The 15,909-nt window shown below is 39.8% G+C and overlaps 5 protein-coding genes across 5 annotated transcripts; 1 reads left to right on the top strand and 4 right to left on the bottom strand.

Moving 5' to 3' along the window:
- Positions 1 to 1,046: 1,046 nt before the first annotated feature.
- LOC140783818 (salicylic acid-binding protein 2-like) lies at positions 1,047 to 2,324 on the bottom strand. The gene is made up of 3 exons (XM_073130888.1): positions 1,820 to 2,324; positions 1,588 to 1,725; positions 1,047 to 1,456 (listed from the first exon to the last, which is right to left on the bottom strand). Exons 1-3 carry the CDS (start codon positions 2,171 to 2,173, stop codon positions 1,175 to 1,177), a joined length of 774 nt encoding a protein of 257 aa, XP_072986989.1. The 5' UTR covers positions 2,174 to 2,324; the 3' UTR covers positions 1,047 to 1,174.
- Positions 2,325 to 4,351: 2,027 nt separating this feature from the next.
- LOC140783817 (syntaxin-132-like) lies at positions 4,352 to 7,956 on the top strand. Its single transcript, XM_073130887.1, has 13 exons — positions 4,352 to 4,454; positions 4,610 to 4,720; positions 4,871 to 4,927; positions 5,045 to 5,093; positions 5,184 to 5,272; positions 5,359 to 5,432; positions 5,537 to 5,579; positions 5,667 to 5,727; positions 6,283 to 6,308; positions 6,384 to 6,461; positions 6,739 to 6,819; positions 6,905 to 6,970; positions 7,668 to 7,956. The coding sequence occupies exons 1-13, from the start codon at positions 4,437 to 4,439 to the stop codon at positions 7,827 to 7,829; spliced, it is 915 nt and encodes a 304-aa protein (XP_072986988.1). The 5' UTR covers positions 4,352 to 4,436; the 3' UTR covers positions 7,830 to 7,956.
- Positions 7,957 to 8,294: 338 nt separating this feature from the next.
- LOC140783475 (pentatricopeptide repeat-containing protein At4g21170) lies at positions 8,295 to 10,019 on the bottom strand. The gene has a single exon (XM_073130369.1). It carries the CDS (start codon positions 10,017 to 10,019, stop codon positions 8,295 to 8,297), a length of 1,725 nt encoding a protein of 574 aa, XP_072986470.1.
- A 77-nt stretch (positions 10,020 to 10,096) lies between these two features.
- On the bottom strand, positions 10,097 to 11,771 carry LOC140783816 (thiamine thiazole synthase, chloroplastic-like). The gene is made up of 2 exons (XM_073130886.1): positions 10,535 to 11,771; positions 10,097 to 10,445 (listed from the first exon to the last, which is right to left on the bottom strand). Exons 1-2 carry the CDS (start codon positions 11,441 to 11,443, stop codon positions 10,287 to 10,289), a joined length of 1,068 nt encoding a protein of 355 aa, XP_072986987.1. The 5' UTR covers positions 11,444 to 11,771; the 3' UTR covers positions 10,097 to 10,286.
- A 947-nt stretch (positions 11,772 to 12,718) lies between these two features.
- Positions 12,719 to 15,018, bottom strand: LOC140783473 (uncharacterized). Its single transcript, XM_073130367.1, has one exon. The coding sequence runs from the start codon at positions 15,016 to 15,018 to the stop codon at positions 12,859 to 12,861; it is 2,160 nt and encodes a 719-aa protein (XP_072986468.1). The 3' UTR covers positions 12,719 to 12,858.
- Between the last annotated feature and the right edge of the window lie 891 nt (positions 15,019 to 15,909).

Here is a 15,909-nt window from a genome sequence, read left to right as displayed (position 1 = left end):
CATATTGTTTTTTTTATCTGGGTAAAGACTATAGACCAATAATCATTCATAGTGCAGATTTACACAAAACGTCAAGCCGTCGGCCAGATCAGGCCTTACAATCACTACGCAAAGGAACATGTCTAGGAAGGAAGATTATGGACAGCGATGTAACAGACTTTGACGAAGGGATAGAGAGTCCATCACCTAGAGGCACTCTTAAATAATAAGAAAAACAATTCAAGGAGTAGAATTACTACCTAGACCACTGAATAATTAGGATTGATCATTTCAACAAAGTCCTATGATACTTGAGACTTTCTCTTGATGCTTGTCATATTGTTAGGTATGTGGCCCATATGATTCGTTCTTAGTGAGGTAATAGCGCTTTGATTTGTATTTATGCACACGAGTACGAACACGGCATAGTGATATTAGTCTCAATTTTTGCCATCAGAGTATGGTGGTACCCTACCAACTTTGCGAAGCAGAACAATTGCCCCTCATTATAACCAAACAAAGGACTTTTGTCCATTGCCCAAATGTTATGCCGCGAATGACGGTGTTAAGCAGACATTGGACAAAGATTCTTTTCTTCTCTTTCTCGATTATTAGAGCTCACCTTGTGAATTAAAATTATTACAAAAATACTAGGCATATCGCCTTTTTGGAACATGTTCAAAACAACAACAAAAAAAGAGTTCCTTATAAGGTGGAGTTGGTCGGCCCAGGGCCAAACTAAACTGGGCCGTGCCCAATCTCAATATGGAGAAATATTTTAGAATAATTTGTTAGGAATATAGATTACCAGATTGTTAAAATGCAAGAAAGTAAACAAAATATATACACACACAATTTACTGTTGCAGATCTTCCACTAAGGGAAATTACAAGTGTTTACAAACACTTTGTCTCACAAACTCACAGAGCTCAATTACACCCTTGAAATGAAAATTTGTCTCAATTTTCTATCCTTTTAGCTTATTACTGTTAAGCGATTTTAATTGGGATTCCCTCTCTCTGTTTTTCTGTTATATAGAGACTAAGATAAAGGAGTCAACAACAAGATTTCCTGAATTTCAACAATATCAGTTGCAAAATTTGATAAGTTCTCAAATCTTGGTTGTTTATTTTGACCACACAATTTAACAACAACTGCAAGATGGATAATATAAGCTATTAAACAAGGAGGAACTTTAGGCATATCTACTAGCAACGTCCTGTAGATACTGGCACAGCTCCTCCGGCGCCGACAGCATCGCCATATGATCCGCCGACTGAATCGTCTTCACCTCTTTCACCGGATTGTTCGCGATCATCCAACGCTGGTAGTCCTCCGTCACCGCCAAATCTTGGCCGCAGACGACGTAAACCGCGGCCACCGATCCATACCGGCCTTTGGAGAAGGGCGGCTGGAGTCGGAGATCCTCGTGAAATAGTGAGCCGACCCGGACTAAGACTCTGGCCAAGGTGACATCCTGAAATGGAACGTGTTACTTTTGTAATATTCAATATTGTTGTGTAATGTATGTATGCAACTCATGTACGTAGAATATATATATATATATATATATATATTTTTTTTTTTTTTTTTTGAATGGTTAAATACCTCAGGGGAGCAAAGATTGTAGAGCTTAGATTGCATGAAGTTAGGACCAAAGAAAACGGAACTGGGACGTCTCTCTTCGTCGCTGTAAGATGTGAACTGGGTGTCCATCCAAAATGATGCAGGGTGCAGAATGGAAAACTGATGAATAAACAATCAAAGCCATGCGTGTGATCAGTAGTGCGCATGCAGCAATTCGATCCCTCAAGGTCAAACTTCTGAACATAATGCATACCTTATCAAGGACAGAGGATGGTGGAGAGGTGAAATCCGGCATGCTTCCAGTTACAAAGACGGCGACCGCAACTTTTTCCGGGAACATCTCCATGGCCAATGCCATGTTCATCCCGCCTAAGCTATGACCCACAAGTATTACCCTCTCGCCGGCCGGGAGAGAACCTAGGATATCCACCAGCGGCTGCGAGTATTCGGCGAACGTTACCACCTCATCGAGCTTTCTCTCGTCAATGCCTGAGGCCGCGAGGTCCGGTGTCGAAACCCGATACCCCGCCGACCTCAGCATCGCCGATACTTTATACCAGCTCCAAGCTCCGTGACAAGCACCATGGATAAGGATTATGTGCTTCATTGCTCCTCCCTATGTGAAGATTCTATAAGCATGATGTAGATATATATAGCATCAAAAGATGGTAATTTGAGATAGACGTCTTCTTCATCTAATATGTAGGCTAATGTGGATTGGACTACTATTTTGTCTTGCCGTCCAGGTAGCATTACCTACTTATCAATATCAATTAACTCATGCATATATAAGGAAGGTAAGAATAAAGAAGGACGATATTATGATGATAAACGACGTAAAAGGAAGTACATATAAATCATTGTGAGTTAACAATTACCATCGAAACGAACGTACCAGAATTCGTTTCCTGGAGAGACGGGAAGTAATTTGATTGCCAAATACTTTAATATCCCTTTAAAAATTATAATTTTCTCTTAGATATAATTATGTCTTAATTATAGAAAATATTATTTAATATTAAATAATTTAAATTTAATTCTTTGGAGATAAATTTTAATTTAAATATAATTCTCTATCTCGATATGTTAAAATATAATTTAAATCAATCGTAAACTAATAAGAGATATATGCAAATAATAAAAAATAATTAAAGAGATAAAATGTAATTAAAATTTTCATCAAGTAAATTATAAAAGACATCAATATCTTATTTTAATATATATACATTGCTCTTAGTTAAGAATATATATGTATTTTACTTGATAAAATATTAAAATAATATAATTATAAAAAAATAATGTGCAAGATAATAGATTTAAAAAATAACAATTAACTACTCAATCGATAATATCTTTTTATTTCTACTATAATTAATAAACAATTAATTCTGCGGCACTGTACTACAAAGCACTCAATTTGATTTCGATGAGCAGCAATTAAACAATTAAATTTTATAGTACAAAAAAAAACACTCAATTTGATTTGGATGAGACAGCAAGGGGCTTTCGTACCTTCTTATGATCACTATTCTTATTTTGGCCGGCAACTTAATCTTGCCGTATGAATCTTTGCTTGTCGATCAATCATTACCGAAAGCACCGACATATGGTAATTTTCACTATTGCTGTCGCATCTTTCACAGAAAACAACGATATGTGAAACTGAGAAATGGTCGATCCGACTTTACGGCAACGTATCCTTTGATCACTTATTAGAGATCTTTGGGAGTTTAATTGTGTGTTCTACATAAACCGCTGTTGTCAGAGTTGGAATTTGAGAACAACACTTATGTAATACATGTCTTGTAATTATGTAAGCATTATCTCAATGGTCATATGGACGATTAGGCTTGAATGTAAGATAATTGGAAGTCTATAATTGATGATCAAATAATATGGCTCCTTTAATTTCAATTGAAGTGTAATTTGAAGATCTATGTCCAGTTGAGCCAAACGAAAGACTCCTGCTTTACTTTGTTGATTAAGCTACCAAATAATATCTTGAATTTATACCGATAGATATTGTTCGACTCACCAACTATGTTAAAAATTTAAACTATTAAAAAACAAAATATTAGAGATTCTTTTCAGGAATAATGGTTTAATGTTGAAGTTGAGAATTGAAGATATGAGAGATAACAGTTTACACATCACAAAGTTTAGTTTCTTTTCTTTGATTTACATTGAGCAAAGACAAAGACAAAGTTAGCGATTATGGCATTTTTGTCGAGTAGTCCACTTTAATAATTTAAGAAAAAGTCCCTCACAGGTTTTATATTTACATTAGAATAAGAATTTATTGCCCGAAACCAAACACATTACTTACTGAAAGTGCTAGAGATATTGGTTTGAAAAAGGATTTCCATATGATTGACTTCAATAAAATAACTCTTTTTTTTTTATAGAGAAAGTCAAAATAAAATTATTTTGATAGATAAAAAACTACTTTTTAAATTTATTTTCTACCATCAAAAGTAGAATTTTTTTTTCGAAAATATTTGCTTTATTCCTCACTTTTTAAATAAAACTGAGCGAAAACATCTTTTAGTAAATTAGATTTTTGTTGAAATATCATTTTGACAATAAAATTTCGAAGATATCTACGTTTTATTTGGAAAATTGACAAAAAAAAATGGTCATACAATGTCTTCTTTGTTTCCTTCCCCCCTCCCTTTTATTATATTCATTTTATTATTATTATTATTAATTTTATTTTAACGTCTCCGTGCTTTGTAACCTCCTCTTCCTCCCACTACGTTAATGCCGGCCATCCCCTTTCTGCCTTCCTTTGTACTCCATCAAGAAGGATCGCCATCTTCCATCTCTCTCAGCACGAACACATACACACACATCAAGGAGTTGTTAGCAATATGAACGACCTTCTCACGGTAACAGAGTCGCCTCTCTTGGTCGTCTTTTCAAACGCCTCTCAGCTTCTTATTAGCGTAGAATTTACTTTTACTAAAGTTTAATTTTTATCCCGGAAGTGGTTAAGGAAGTAACTTCGTCTGTAGTAATTTCTAGTTCATTCATTTCATTGAAGGATTCATTTGAAATGAGTAAAACTAATAGCTCAAGGGAGAGGGACATTGAATCAGGACTTCGTCTACCAAAGAACAAACAAGATTATGGGATGGAAGATTTTTTTGAACAGGTTAGTCATTTTATGGAATAACCCATCACTCGTTAGTGTGTTATTTCATCGTACGTGTGACAGAGTTGTATCACTATCCTAAATTTTAGGAGTTTGAATTTAGCAACTTTAAACCTATCAAATTGAGACAGTATTTAATCTTGTGGCTAGGTAAGGGAGATTGAAAAGCTGATGGACAAGCTGTCTAAGAGCCTTCAAAAGCTTCAGGTAATTGAATTCAGTAATTGTATGCTTGTATAGTATGAGTTACCTCTTTACATGGACATCATTCTGATATCATTCGCGTGCAATGTTGCATTTTATCAATCATGATCAATCCTGCAGGAAGCCAATGAGGAATCTAAATCAGTTACCAAAGCCTCTGCAATGAAAGGTTTACCTCCTTAATACTACTGTGTTACTTTTCTCCTGACTGTCCAGTTATTCATAGAGAGATTTGATCATGCAATAAGAGATATTCCAGGAATCAAGAAGCGTATGGAGAAAGATATTGATGAAGTGGGAAAAATTGCACGAGAAATCAAATCGAAATTAGAAGAAATGGACAGAGATGTATTGAAATTATTGCCAAGTATTGTTTGCTGAATAAATCTAAGATGTTCACATTTTCCATTACTTACTGTGTGCTTTCTATCTAGAACTTAATCAACCGACAAAAACCTGGCTGTGAGAAGGGGACTGGCATAGATCGATCCAGGATGTCTATGACTTTGTGAGATCTGCATGCTTATAGTGCTCTAAATATTTTACAATCTGATTTAACTCATGTTCCTCTTGGTGATTTTATCATTTTCCTACTGGAATCTGCGATTGCAGAGCTTTGAAAAAGAAATTGAAGGAAAAGATGCAAAAGTTTCAGGTACAGTACCTGCTATATTGCCCATGTTTAGTTCAGATGTCTCCTCCATCCGGTATAAATGTTATCATCAGTGAACATCTTCTACAGAATCTGAGGCAAACTATTCAAGATGAGTACAGAGAAGTGGTTGAGAGGAGGGTCTTCACAGGTTCAGACCTTTAATTATACGTTCAAGCTAAAAGTTTTTCTTCTTCAAGGGAAAAAAAAGTATTTCACACAACCTTTTGGTCATAGTAAATTTATACGTTTTTGCACAAAAAACACAACAGAATTAGCCTGCCAAACAGGTTTTAGTGATAAGCATGTTTAAGTTTAAGCATATACAGAGAGTTACCAAAGTGCAATCAGCCGAACTAAAGTTGACATTTTTCATAACCAAAAACTAAGAGGATATTCTCAATAATCAAGTCAAATAAGCTTGGAGTAAAACAGAGTACGCCACTAAGATGCCTACTCATCAGGCTTAGTCTAAGTCAGACAGTGTTTATGAGCAAAACCATGAAAAGATATGGCTCAAGAAGTAAACCATAGATGCCCATTCATCAGGCTCAGTATAAACCGGACAGTGTAACAAAAGCATATTGTGTAAATCATAAAATCATCGAAGGATGGGGTATGATATGAAATTTTCATTTTATTGTTCGTATGTAAGTTTAATCCTTTGTTGGATTCCACATTCTAACTTTTTTCAATCTTGAAGCAGTCATAGGAGCTAAGCCTAATTATGAGGTGAGCTTCATATTTACTGCAAGGTTTCCATATCCCAAATCCTTGGCTCACATGTGACTTGTGATAATTGTGAAGATGATCGACCGCCTAATTGAGACTGGAAACAGTGAGCAAATCTTTCAAAAGGCAATGCAGGAAATGGGAAGAGGACAGGTCTGATTGCCTTATTTTGAAGAAATTATTCACACTAGTGACTGAAAAATGAGCATCTAAGAATGTAATTAACACCAAAGACGAAGACCATATATTCAACTTGTCAACTTTACCATAATATTTTAAAATCAAGGGTATTGAGTATAAAACTGAGGAGCAAAATATTTGATATGCTGATTTTGATGCGGAAACTACAAAAAAGTTACACCTAAAATTTGTAATGATTCATTTTGAGCACGAACTGAGTGCATGTAAGTTACTGAGTTACATTTCGAAGGTAATTGATGCTCTGGAAGAGATTCAAGAAAGGCATGATGCTGTTAAGGAGATAGAGAAAAAATTACTCGAGTTACATCAGGTAGCCAAAAGTCAAAATGGATTCTTAATTATTATATCCTATTCAATTCTTTGTTTTATCAATTAGTTGTTTTTTTTTTTTACAGGTTTTCATGGACATGGCAGTACTGGTTGAGGCACAAGGCGAGATATTAGATAACATTGAATCTCAGGTTCATCACTGCATTCCAAATATTCATTTGCCCTATACATTAATAACTTGAGAAGAGCAGTTTATTTTTTTTTATTTTTTTTGCAAAACTATTACTTCTTCAGTACATCATGAGTTCTCTTCAAGCAGATCTTATGCTGTTTTCTGTGAATTGTTTCGAAATGAAACAGAGCCTAGATGGTTTTTTTTCACACACACTCAAAATAAAAACAAAAAGCAGATCTTCCTGCTGAAATTTTGAAGGAAAATTATTCAGGCTAAGACTATCTTCTCTGGAAGAATTTAGTTTCATAGGATAATGAAGATCGCCTAGTATGTTTCTGTTTTACATTCTCATAGTAATGTTAAAATGGATGAATTATGATGATCAATTAATTAGAGATGATGATGAAATGCCATAACTTACCAAGCAACACTTTCTGCTAGATTAGATCTCGTTTATTATTATTATTGTTCTTTCTTACTTATGAGTCCCGTAATAATGCTATGTGTGATTCATACCAGCGCACCAAGGCATGATCTCAAATATCTACAAGTCAAGGATATAGCAAATCTGTGCGATTAAATGATATATTTACTAATTTTCTGTGATACCTGAATAATTTTCACCCCAAAGTGTGATTTCTCAACAAAAAAAAAAAAATTGTCATCACAAAGTGTACAATTCAAGATCTCATCTGGTTATGGTTACATGTTAGGTGTCAAATGCAGTAAACCATGTACAATCTGGAAACGATGCCCTCCGCGCTGCAAAGATACTCCAGAAGAGATCAAGAAAATGTCTGATGATTGTTAGTATCATCCTTCTGTTACTTGCAGCAGTCACTGTGCTCTCAATCTTAAAGCCCTGGAAGAAGTGATATACTACAGTAGCAATCTAAATTGGCCTTCCTTGTCTTTGTCCATATGCGGAATAAGATATGGTATGATGTTTACTAGATCTTCAGACGAAGTATATTTTCAATTTTTCAAACAGAGACAAATGATTTAATACCAACAACTAATTTCTCCTAATCTAGTGGTTAACATTGTGACAAGTTAATTTAATACCAACCACTACTTTCTCTCTCCTAATTTAGCTGTTAATCCTCTCTCGGATTGTCTGTTATACCCCCTTAATTTATCAATGAATTAAAATTTCTTTTAATAAATAATTAGTTTGTATCAAATCATTGCTGTCAACCAGAATGTGATGTTCTTATGATCGACATCCTTTAGATGGAGGTCATACTCGCATTCCATGTGTTGAGAATTACTCCATGGTTCAAAGATAGAATTTGAACATAGAAAACACATATAGACAATCATATTCGAAAATAATTTTACTAATAAGCATTTCTATATACAAATCCAGAAATCAGGCGCTTATAAGTGGCATCATCAGGCTTAAACCTTAGTTTTAACATCTCATCATGGAGATCCATTGCCTTCCTCAACTCTTTTTCATGACAGAGTGATCTTATCATGATAACATAACTCTCACTATCTAACACATTTTTCTCTCGCATATAATCAAAGAATTTGATGGCTTCTTCAATCCTCCTTTCTGAAAAGAGTGCTCTAAGGAGCATATTATAAGAAGTTGCATTTAAACATCCACCCAGCTTTCGAATTCTTCCATGCAAACCAATAGCTGTATCTGTAAGACCATTGGCACAGTAGTAGTCCACCAAAAAGCAACAACAAAGTACATCCAACAAAATTCCTTTATCCAAAGCTAAATCCAAAAGATTGCTGGCTTCTTTCCACAGACCTTTATTGCAATGAACAGCTACATACTTGGAAAAGTCAGAAGCATTTGGGATAAATCCACGCTTAATCAAATCCTTCAGCACTTGATCAACTTCTTCAGAAGGCTCTCCATTGCATATTCCACTAACAAAGACATCACAACAGCTAAGGTTTACTGCAACACCCTCTTGCATCATACTTGTGTAAAATCTCACTGCTTCCTCCACTCGCCCTACTTTCGACAATGCACTAAGCATAGACATGAACAAACTATTCTCATATCGAAATTTCTCACTGTTTGCTGCTCTCTCGAAGAACATCTCAGCCGCATAACTCCTCTCCACCTCACAAAGCCTTTCCACAACCCAACCATAATCCAAGAATGGGGTGGTCGGCAAAAGTCCCCTCACTATCATCTCCCTCAGCATCAATTTGATAACCCTAACATCCCCAAATTTACATCCTGCATCAAGGATCGCGGTAAAAGTGCGAAAACCCGGTGGCAAATTCACGTCATCCATCCTTTTCAAGAGACTAAAAGCAGATCCAAACTCTCCCTTCCTACAATAGCAATTAATTACCAATTCATAGCTCAAGGTACCACAATTCCTCAAATTTAACAATCTTTTGGCCTTCTCAAGCTTCCCTTCCTCGCAGAGAAGCCGAGCAAGACCATCCCAAGCGCAAGAATCCGGAGAACACCCCATCCGAACGGCCGCAGCATAGACGCACCACGCCGTCTTACTCCGTTTACTCGAGCACAAAGCATCAAGCAGTGAATTGCAACTATCACTAGTAGGAACACATCCTGAAACCCTAATCTTATTGAAAGTATCCAAGGCATTGGCGACACATCCTAACTGACAATACGATGCAAGAAGAAAACTGAGAAGCCTGGATCGAGAATCCTTACAGGAGGCCGAGACGCGAAGCATCGAATCAAGAAGCGGAGCAGGAGATGGATCGGATTTGATGACCGGGAGGAGCAGTCGCCTTGCGGAGTCAAGGAGGTCGATTCGGTCGGCGTCGACGAGGATCTGGATAACCTTGGAGAGGGATCGGAGGTCGGGTTGGAAGCGGAAGTCGGTCGTGATCCAGTGGAAGAATTGGAGGGAGGTTTCGGGGTGGGATTGGGTTCGTGAGAGGATGCGGAAAAGGAGGGAGGAGGTGGGAGTGGAGAGGAGGGAGGAGTTGGAGCGGAGGAGAGGGATCCAATCCTTGCGCTGGAGGATGAGGGAGGAGATCTGGGAAGCGAGAGAGCGTTGCTTCAGCGATTGCCGCCATTTGAGGGAGGTGGGAAGAGTGGGATTGAGAGGCATGTAGAGGAAGACAAGGAATAGCTAAAATATAAAAGAATCCAGTACAAGCACACAGCACAAGCACAAGCACAAGCAGATACCACAACCCAAGTAAATTTATTTATAGAGCCAGAAAAGGACACAATTTTTGTTGTTCTTCCAAGCAGACACTGCTAACATCAGAGGATAAAACAGAGCTATTCAACCTCAAGACCACCACTATCTCCTCCCACTCCCACATCACTCTTCTTATTAGCAGCAAAACCGCAAATACCACCCTGGTCCAACTCAAACCTCCACCACATCACCGGCATCCGACGAAGCCAGCACCAGCTCCGGCTGCAGCTCTCCGACGCTGCCGTCCAGAGCATTCGGCCTTCCGAGAGCCTTCAGCGCCAGGTGCGCCGCCTTCTGCCCAGAAAGCATCATCGCCCCAAACGTTGGGCCCTGCGAGACAGAGAAAGACAATTCATCAAACATATTGAAAACCAAATCAGAACCGATTCAAAAATTCCCCAAAAAGATCGAAGATTTACCATCCTCGGCGACCCATCGATCTCCGCCACCTCCATTCCAGTGACGATCATGCCGGGAACAATCTCCCTCGTCAGCCGCACGATCGCGTCCTCGGCCGTGTTCATGTCCAGAGCTTTCATCCCCGGTACAGAGTCGATCATGCCGATATCCTTAAGCCTCTTCACTCCAGTAGCCCCAAAAGGACCATCGTGCCCACAAGAGCTCACGACCACCTTGGCCTCCATTACATTAGGATCCATGCAAGATTGGGTGTCATGGTTCATCGACACAAGAGCCCAGTTGGTGACAACACCGGCAACGCGGTCGCCTTTCACAATTAGATCCTCGGCAGCGACGGCGTTGAAGAGCTTAACGTTGGGGCGGGCAAGAAGGCGGCTCATGATGGTAGAGGTGAACAAAGCAGCGTGTTTGATGACGACGTAGTTTTCTTGCTCATCGTAGGGAACACCAATCTCGTCGAGGAAGAGGTGGGCCGGCTTGCGGACGACCATGGCGGAGAAGAGCTGGCCACCGAGCCATGCACCGCCGCCGGGGGAGACGGATTGCTCGATGATGGCGATATTAATGGTGGGGTCTTTGGAAAGCTCGTAGGCGCAAGAGAGACCGGCGGAGCCGGCGCCAACGACGACGACGTCGGTGTCAGCGTAGGTGATCATGTCAGTCATGTAACGGCGGGTCATCTCACGGGAGACGATGGACTCCTTGATGGGTTCGAAGCGGATCGCGTTGAGATCGTAATTGGGAGAGGAAAGGGATGCGGAGATCGAGATGTTCGAAGGATTTTGGAAATGGGTCTTGACACAGGAGGCGCTAGAAGGGAAAGAAACGCCATGGAAAGAGGAGCGGGTGAGGTGTTTGTCGAAATGCTTTGGCTTGGAGGCAAGGGAGGAGGTGGCCATGGTTGCCATTTATTTTCTAGGCTATCGAGGGGTTTTAGGATGGAATAGAGGATGGGAGTGAGAAAGGAAGTGGCGGTGAAGGGGGTATAAGAAGGAGATGAGGTGGAAATATCTAGAAAGAGAAGGGCTGGCACGTGTGGACTGGATAGGGAGTGAGAGGTCTGGGGAAGTTGAACGGACTTCTTTGGAATTTTGTTGGTCTTCTTTCTCCCCCCTCTTATCACCACTGGTAAGTGGTCATGGTGGCAATTAATATACACTATCAACAGCTTGATATATCTACATAAAATGCAAGATTCCAATATTCGCGAATGTTATGGCGGATATTTTTTTGAGTGAGATATTTAGATTGAGGAGAGTAGAGATATATGACGTAGACTTCACAGATGGCATGCATGAAGGAGGGAGGGGAGGGGGACTATTTCCTTTTGCCGTTTGATGGAGGTAATGGATGGCGGTGCTATCTTTCTCTATTGCGTTTTAGTGGATCTGTTTCGTTCTGAGTGTCTCGTCTTGTTCGGATGTCACGGAGGCACAAAGCATCGACAATCACGGTATAAAATCTCACCGCTGAGTCCCACGAGAAAGGTACCAAAATCCCATTTTGGAACTGTGCGACTTTTGGCTACAATCTCCTCCCACGGAGAAATATCTTTGTATCTTTTGGCATTATTTTTCTAGCAAATAGATTCCTCTCATGCAAGGACAAAAGGTAGAGCTTTTTTTCTTTTTTTTTTGAAACCTTCCACTCGTATTATTTGATTGAGAAATCTAACGCAATAAGGCCCAAGTGATCAAACCTAAATTGAGGCCGAGTTTGACCAGCATTAAAGCAGGCTTGTTTGAGCTGCTGCTTATATGCCAGCCCAAGCCCAATAAACGTTGGATTGGGCCTGGGCTCAAGTCCATATTAATTGCCATAATTAATAATTATAAAAATAAAAATAACGTCGAATCCTATTGGTGGACTCACACTTCTATTTGGATTCTGTTTATTGGGTCAAATATTATATTAGATATTTTATTACCTAACACAGAATAGGTAGAGCTGTAAAGAGTAGGAAAACCCTCTTCTACGTACAGTAATGTGTGCGGGCCACTTCTCGACGTATGAATTGATTGGCTGTTGACTAGCCGCGTTTGGAGGGTAAATACAACTGCTTATCCATTACATATCTAGAGAGGAGAGCGAGAAAGATTAATATAAGAGAGGGAGAATATATAACTGATGTTCACACATTACATAACTATACGGTTACATCCTCACACCTTCTACTAGAAAAGAAAAGAAAAGGAGACCATACATACCTTTTATATATATATATATATACGACAAGCATTATTTGGCAAATTAAGATGTTACCTAACGTAAATATTCAATAAAAACATAGTAGTAGCTTCTACATAGTAGTACCACCATGGCGCTAATGTGCCGTCGAGGGTGACTGTGTAATAATACCTGCGTGATAGAGGAGAGCCCACAAATGGGTGATGAACTCTCCACCTTCCGCTAGTTTCCTTTCATGGGCTCTAGAGTTCTTTGATGGAGCAAGGAACAAGATCAACTCGGCCCAGAATTGTGCAAGCATCTTCCAACGTTCTTCCTCATCGTCTATAAGTTGAGTCAACTGATCCTTTAGTCTCGCACCCATAGCTACTATAGTACGTTGGCTCTCTTCTCCAATCGTATCACTCGTCCTTGTCTCTACTTTTCCACATCTTCTGGGATTATTCTGGACATATACTTTGGTCTGAGAAAAGATCTCGTCGAACATGAACCTACTGGAGTAACTGTCTATAGGCAATAACTCTGGAGCGGAGACCACCAAGTGAGCGCAGTAATTTGATAAGCTGACTGCGACGGATAAGCTCGTTGAGACGAACTTCTTTTTGCTCGGCCGATCAAAATCCATTTTTAAGAAGCTTGTCGCGATGTGCCAGATCATAATCGTGTGCATATGCGTGTGGTTAGGAACTCCTTCGCCGCATGCCCACGCCATATCTGCATGCAGTGCATATCGCTCTAGGGTCTCTGATCCATTGGAAGGCTTTTGTTCTCCCTGCTTCAAGCGTGTTAGCAGCGAATTGAAGATAGCCTTCTTCACCTCGCTTGTCACTCTAACACATCTGCTCTTGGTCACAACATTGCAACGTCGAATTCTCTTTCCCATGTACCCGAATGTAAGTAGCCAATATAGGAAATAGAGGCGCCGTGCTTCGACATTTTTAACAAGGTTGTACTGGCCCAACATATCATATGAAGTACTCCAGAGGTTTACAGTACACATGAACTGTAACACCTTGTCCAGGAAAAACTTATCTGCCAACGCAGATTGCTTCATATATTTGCATAACAAGACTATCTTTGCCCAGTCAGAGAACATATAGCTAATGAAATCCCATACCTCCATGAGCATGACAAAGGATAGAATCACTATAGTAACTATGACGTCGATGTTCCTTCCGTTGACGGTATAATTCTTGTCAAAATGAGGAGTCTGGTAGTTGAGGATCGTCAAGAGAGTTCCAGTGAAAGACAGTCCGAGGAGTAGAAACTGAAAAACATCAAAAATTGGGAATCCGAAACCAAAGCTTACAGGATACTTGGTGTAGAAGAAATCTCGGAGGAACCTAAGCTCCGCATCGACCACTCTGAAGGGTCTCTCTTCATCGTCTGCAAGAAGTCCTTCCAGGACGAAGGCACGAGTCTTTGGAAGGTCAGCTTCTGCAGTAGGGTAACCGTGGAACCTTCGCTTTATTAGCTTAAATAAGGAGAATGACAAGCACAAGTCTTTGAGCCGCCCATCTGAATCGCCGCCTTTGGGTCTCAGCAACCGACCTCCGCACTGCCAGGCCTCATCGACGGTGATAACGTTTTTCGTGTTAAGTGCCGTATGGTAATAATCTTTTACTGTAACATCGGCACTCTTCTCCCCCATTAGAAGATACTTATATCCTCTCATAGAATGCGGATGGAGATCTTCATGGTTTTGCTTGTGCTCGTCGGACATATATAGGGCCACCAACTTGGTGTTCTCCTCCCCATACACACGATTCGCCACACTCAAGCTTCTCATCTTTCCGATGATCTTTAACATGGACAAGCCCCATATGGCAAAGAGCCAGCCATATATAGTGTCGACTTCGGTATAAAGGAGGAGCAACAGCAACACAGTCATATTGTTAGAGAACTGAACTCTTTCATTCGTCCTCATGATCTGAGCCCCGTTGCCGCCAGATTGGCTGTAGCCCGAGATAGAGTAGAAGCTACTGAATCCGGTGAATAGGAGGACGGTCCAGAGCAAATAGAGCTCGTTTGTATAAGGAATTTGGAGAATAATTAGGGCTGAATTGCCCAGCCACTGGTACAGAGGATTGCTTGCGAGGCCGAGAAAGTTCCTTAAGAAGATGTTGTTGTGCCAAAGACGGTACCGGGTGGCAGCAGTGAGAAAACCAAAGGCGAGGAGGAAGGTGATGCCGATCGCAGAAGCACCGGCGAGGGGCTGCCACACAGCTGGTGGAATAACTATAACTGCGTCCGGTGCCGGTGGTCCCCCATTATCGAAATCGACCGTCACAGACATCCTTGAGGAGTCTGAGAGAGAGAGAGAGAGAGAGAGAGAGAGAGAGAGAGAAGTGATGACGGAGTAGGGAAGAGCTACTCCATTTATAGAACTCCTAAAAGCAGATGGGAGCAGATTGTCTGGATGACGGATTGCAGGAAGGTGATGCACTCAGTGCATTTGGCAACCTTAATTTCGCTGGCTGCTGAATCATCCGCATGCAGTTGGCTTGGTCAGCCTCTTGGGGGACGCACGAGTTGGCACCCGCTGCAAAAGCATGTGCATCACGTAAACGAGATAATGTAATTTTAATTGCGTAGTCACCTTTCTGCAATCAAATTAGCCTCGTTTGCTCGGTAAGATGATTCGGATGGAAATCGTCTTGTAGCTACCAAATAGTTTATTTTAATAGACTTTGATCAATAATTTGGAGTCAAAATAAGGATTGATCGATGCCTATTTTGGATTGGCACAGGAGAAAATTCAAATTTAAAGTCGGTCTTTCATGGAATTTGATAAGCTTATTTGCTTTCAGCAAAGCGTTCAGACAAATCTTTCCATTCCATGAGGGCCATAGTGAACCTAAAGTCTTCTATAATCTTTAAGTTTTTTTTTTTTTTTTGTCGTAAATAAAAAGAAACTGTAGTATCCATAAATACTACTTGACCGTAAGATTAATGTTATCATAAATGATACTTAATGGTATGGTATGCATCTTATTTGATATATGATATCAAAAAGTAGCCCATAATCGTAGGCAAATACTCTAATACCACATTATATTCTCTAATGTTAACTATACAGCCAATCTGGTCAGTTTCTTTCTCCTTTTCTTTGACCCGGTACCAGATTTTCAGTACCCTTTTGGTTATGAATTTTTTGAGAAGCAATTATGTAGCAAGTTTTCTTCTT

Source organism: Typha latifolia, chromosome 3, assembly GCF_019914945.1.
Source record: "Typha latifolia isolate L0001 chromosome 3, TyphaL0001v2, whole genome shotgun sequence".
Classification (NCBI taxonomy): Eukaryota; Viridiplantae; Streptophyta; class Magnoliopsida; order Poales; family Typhaceae; genus Typha; species Typha latifolia.
The sequence above is the reverse complement of the archived record's forward strand: the minus strand, read 5'-3'. Positions and strand labels throughout refer to the sequence as shown.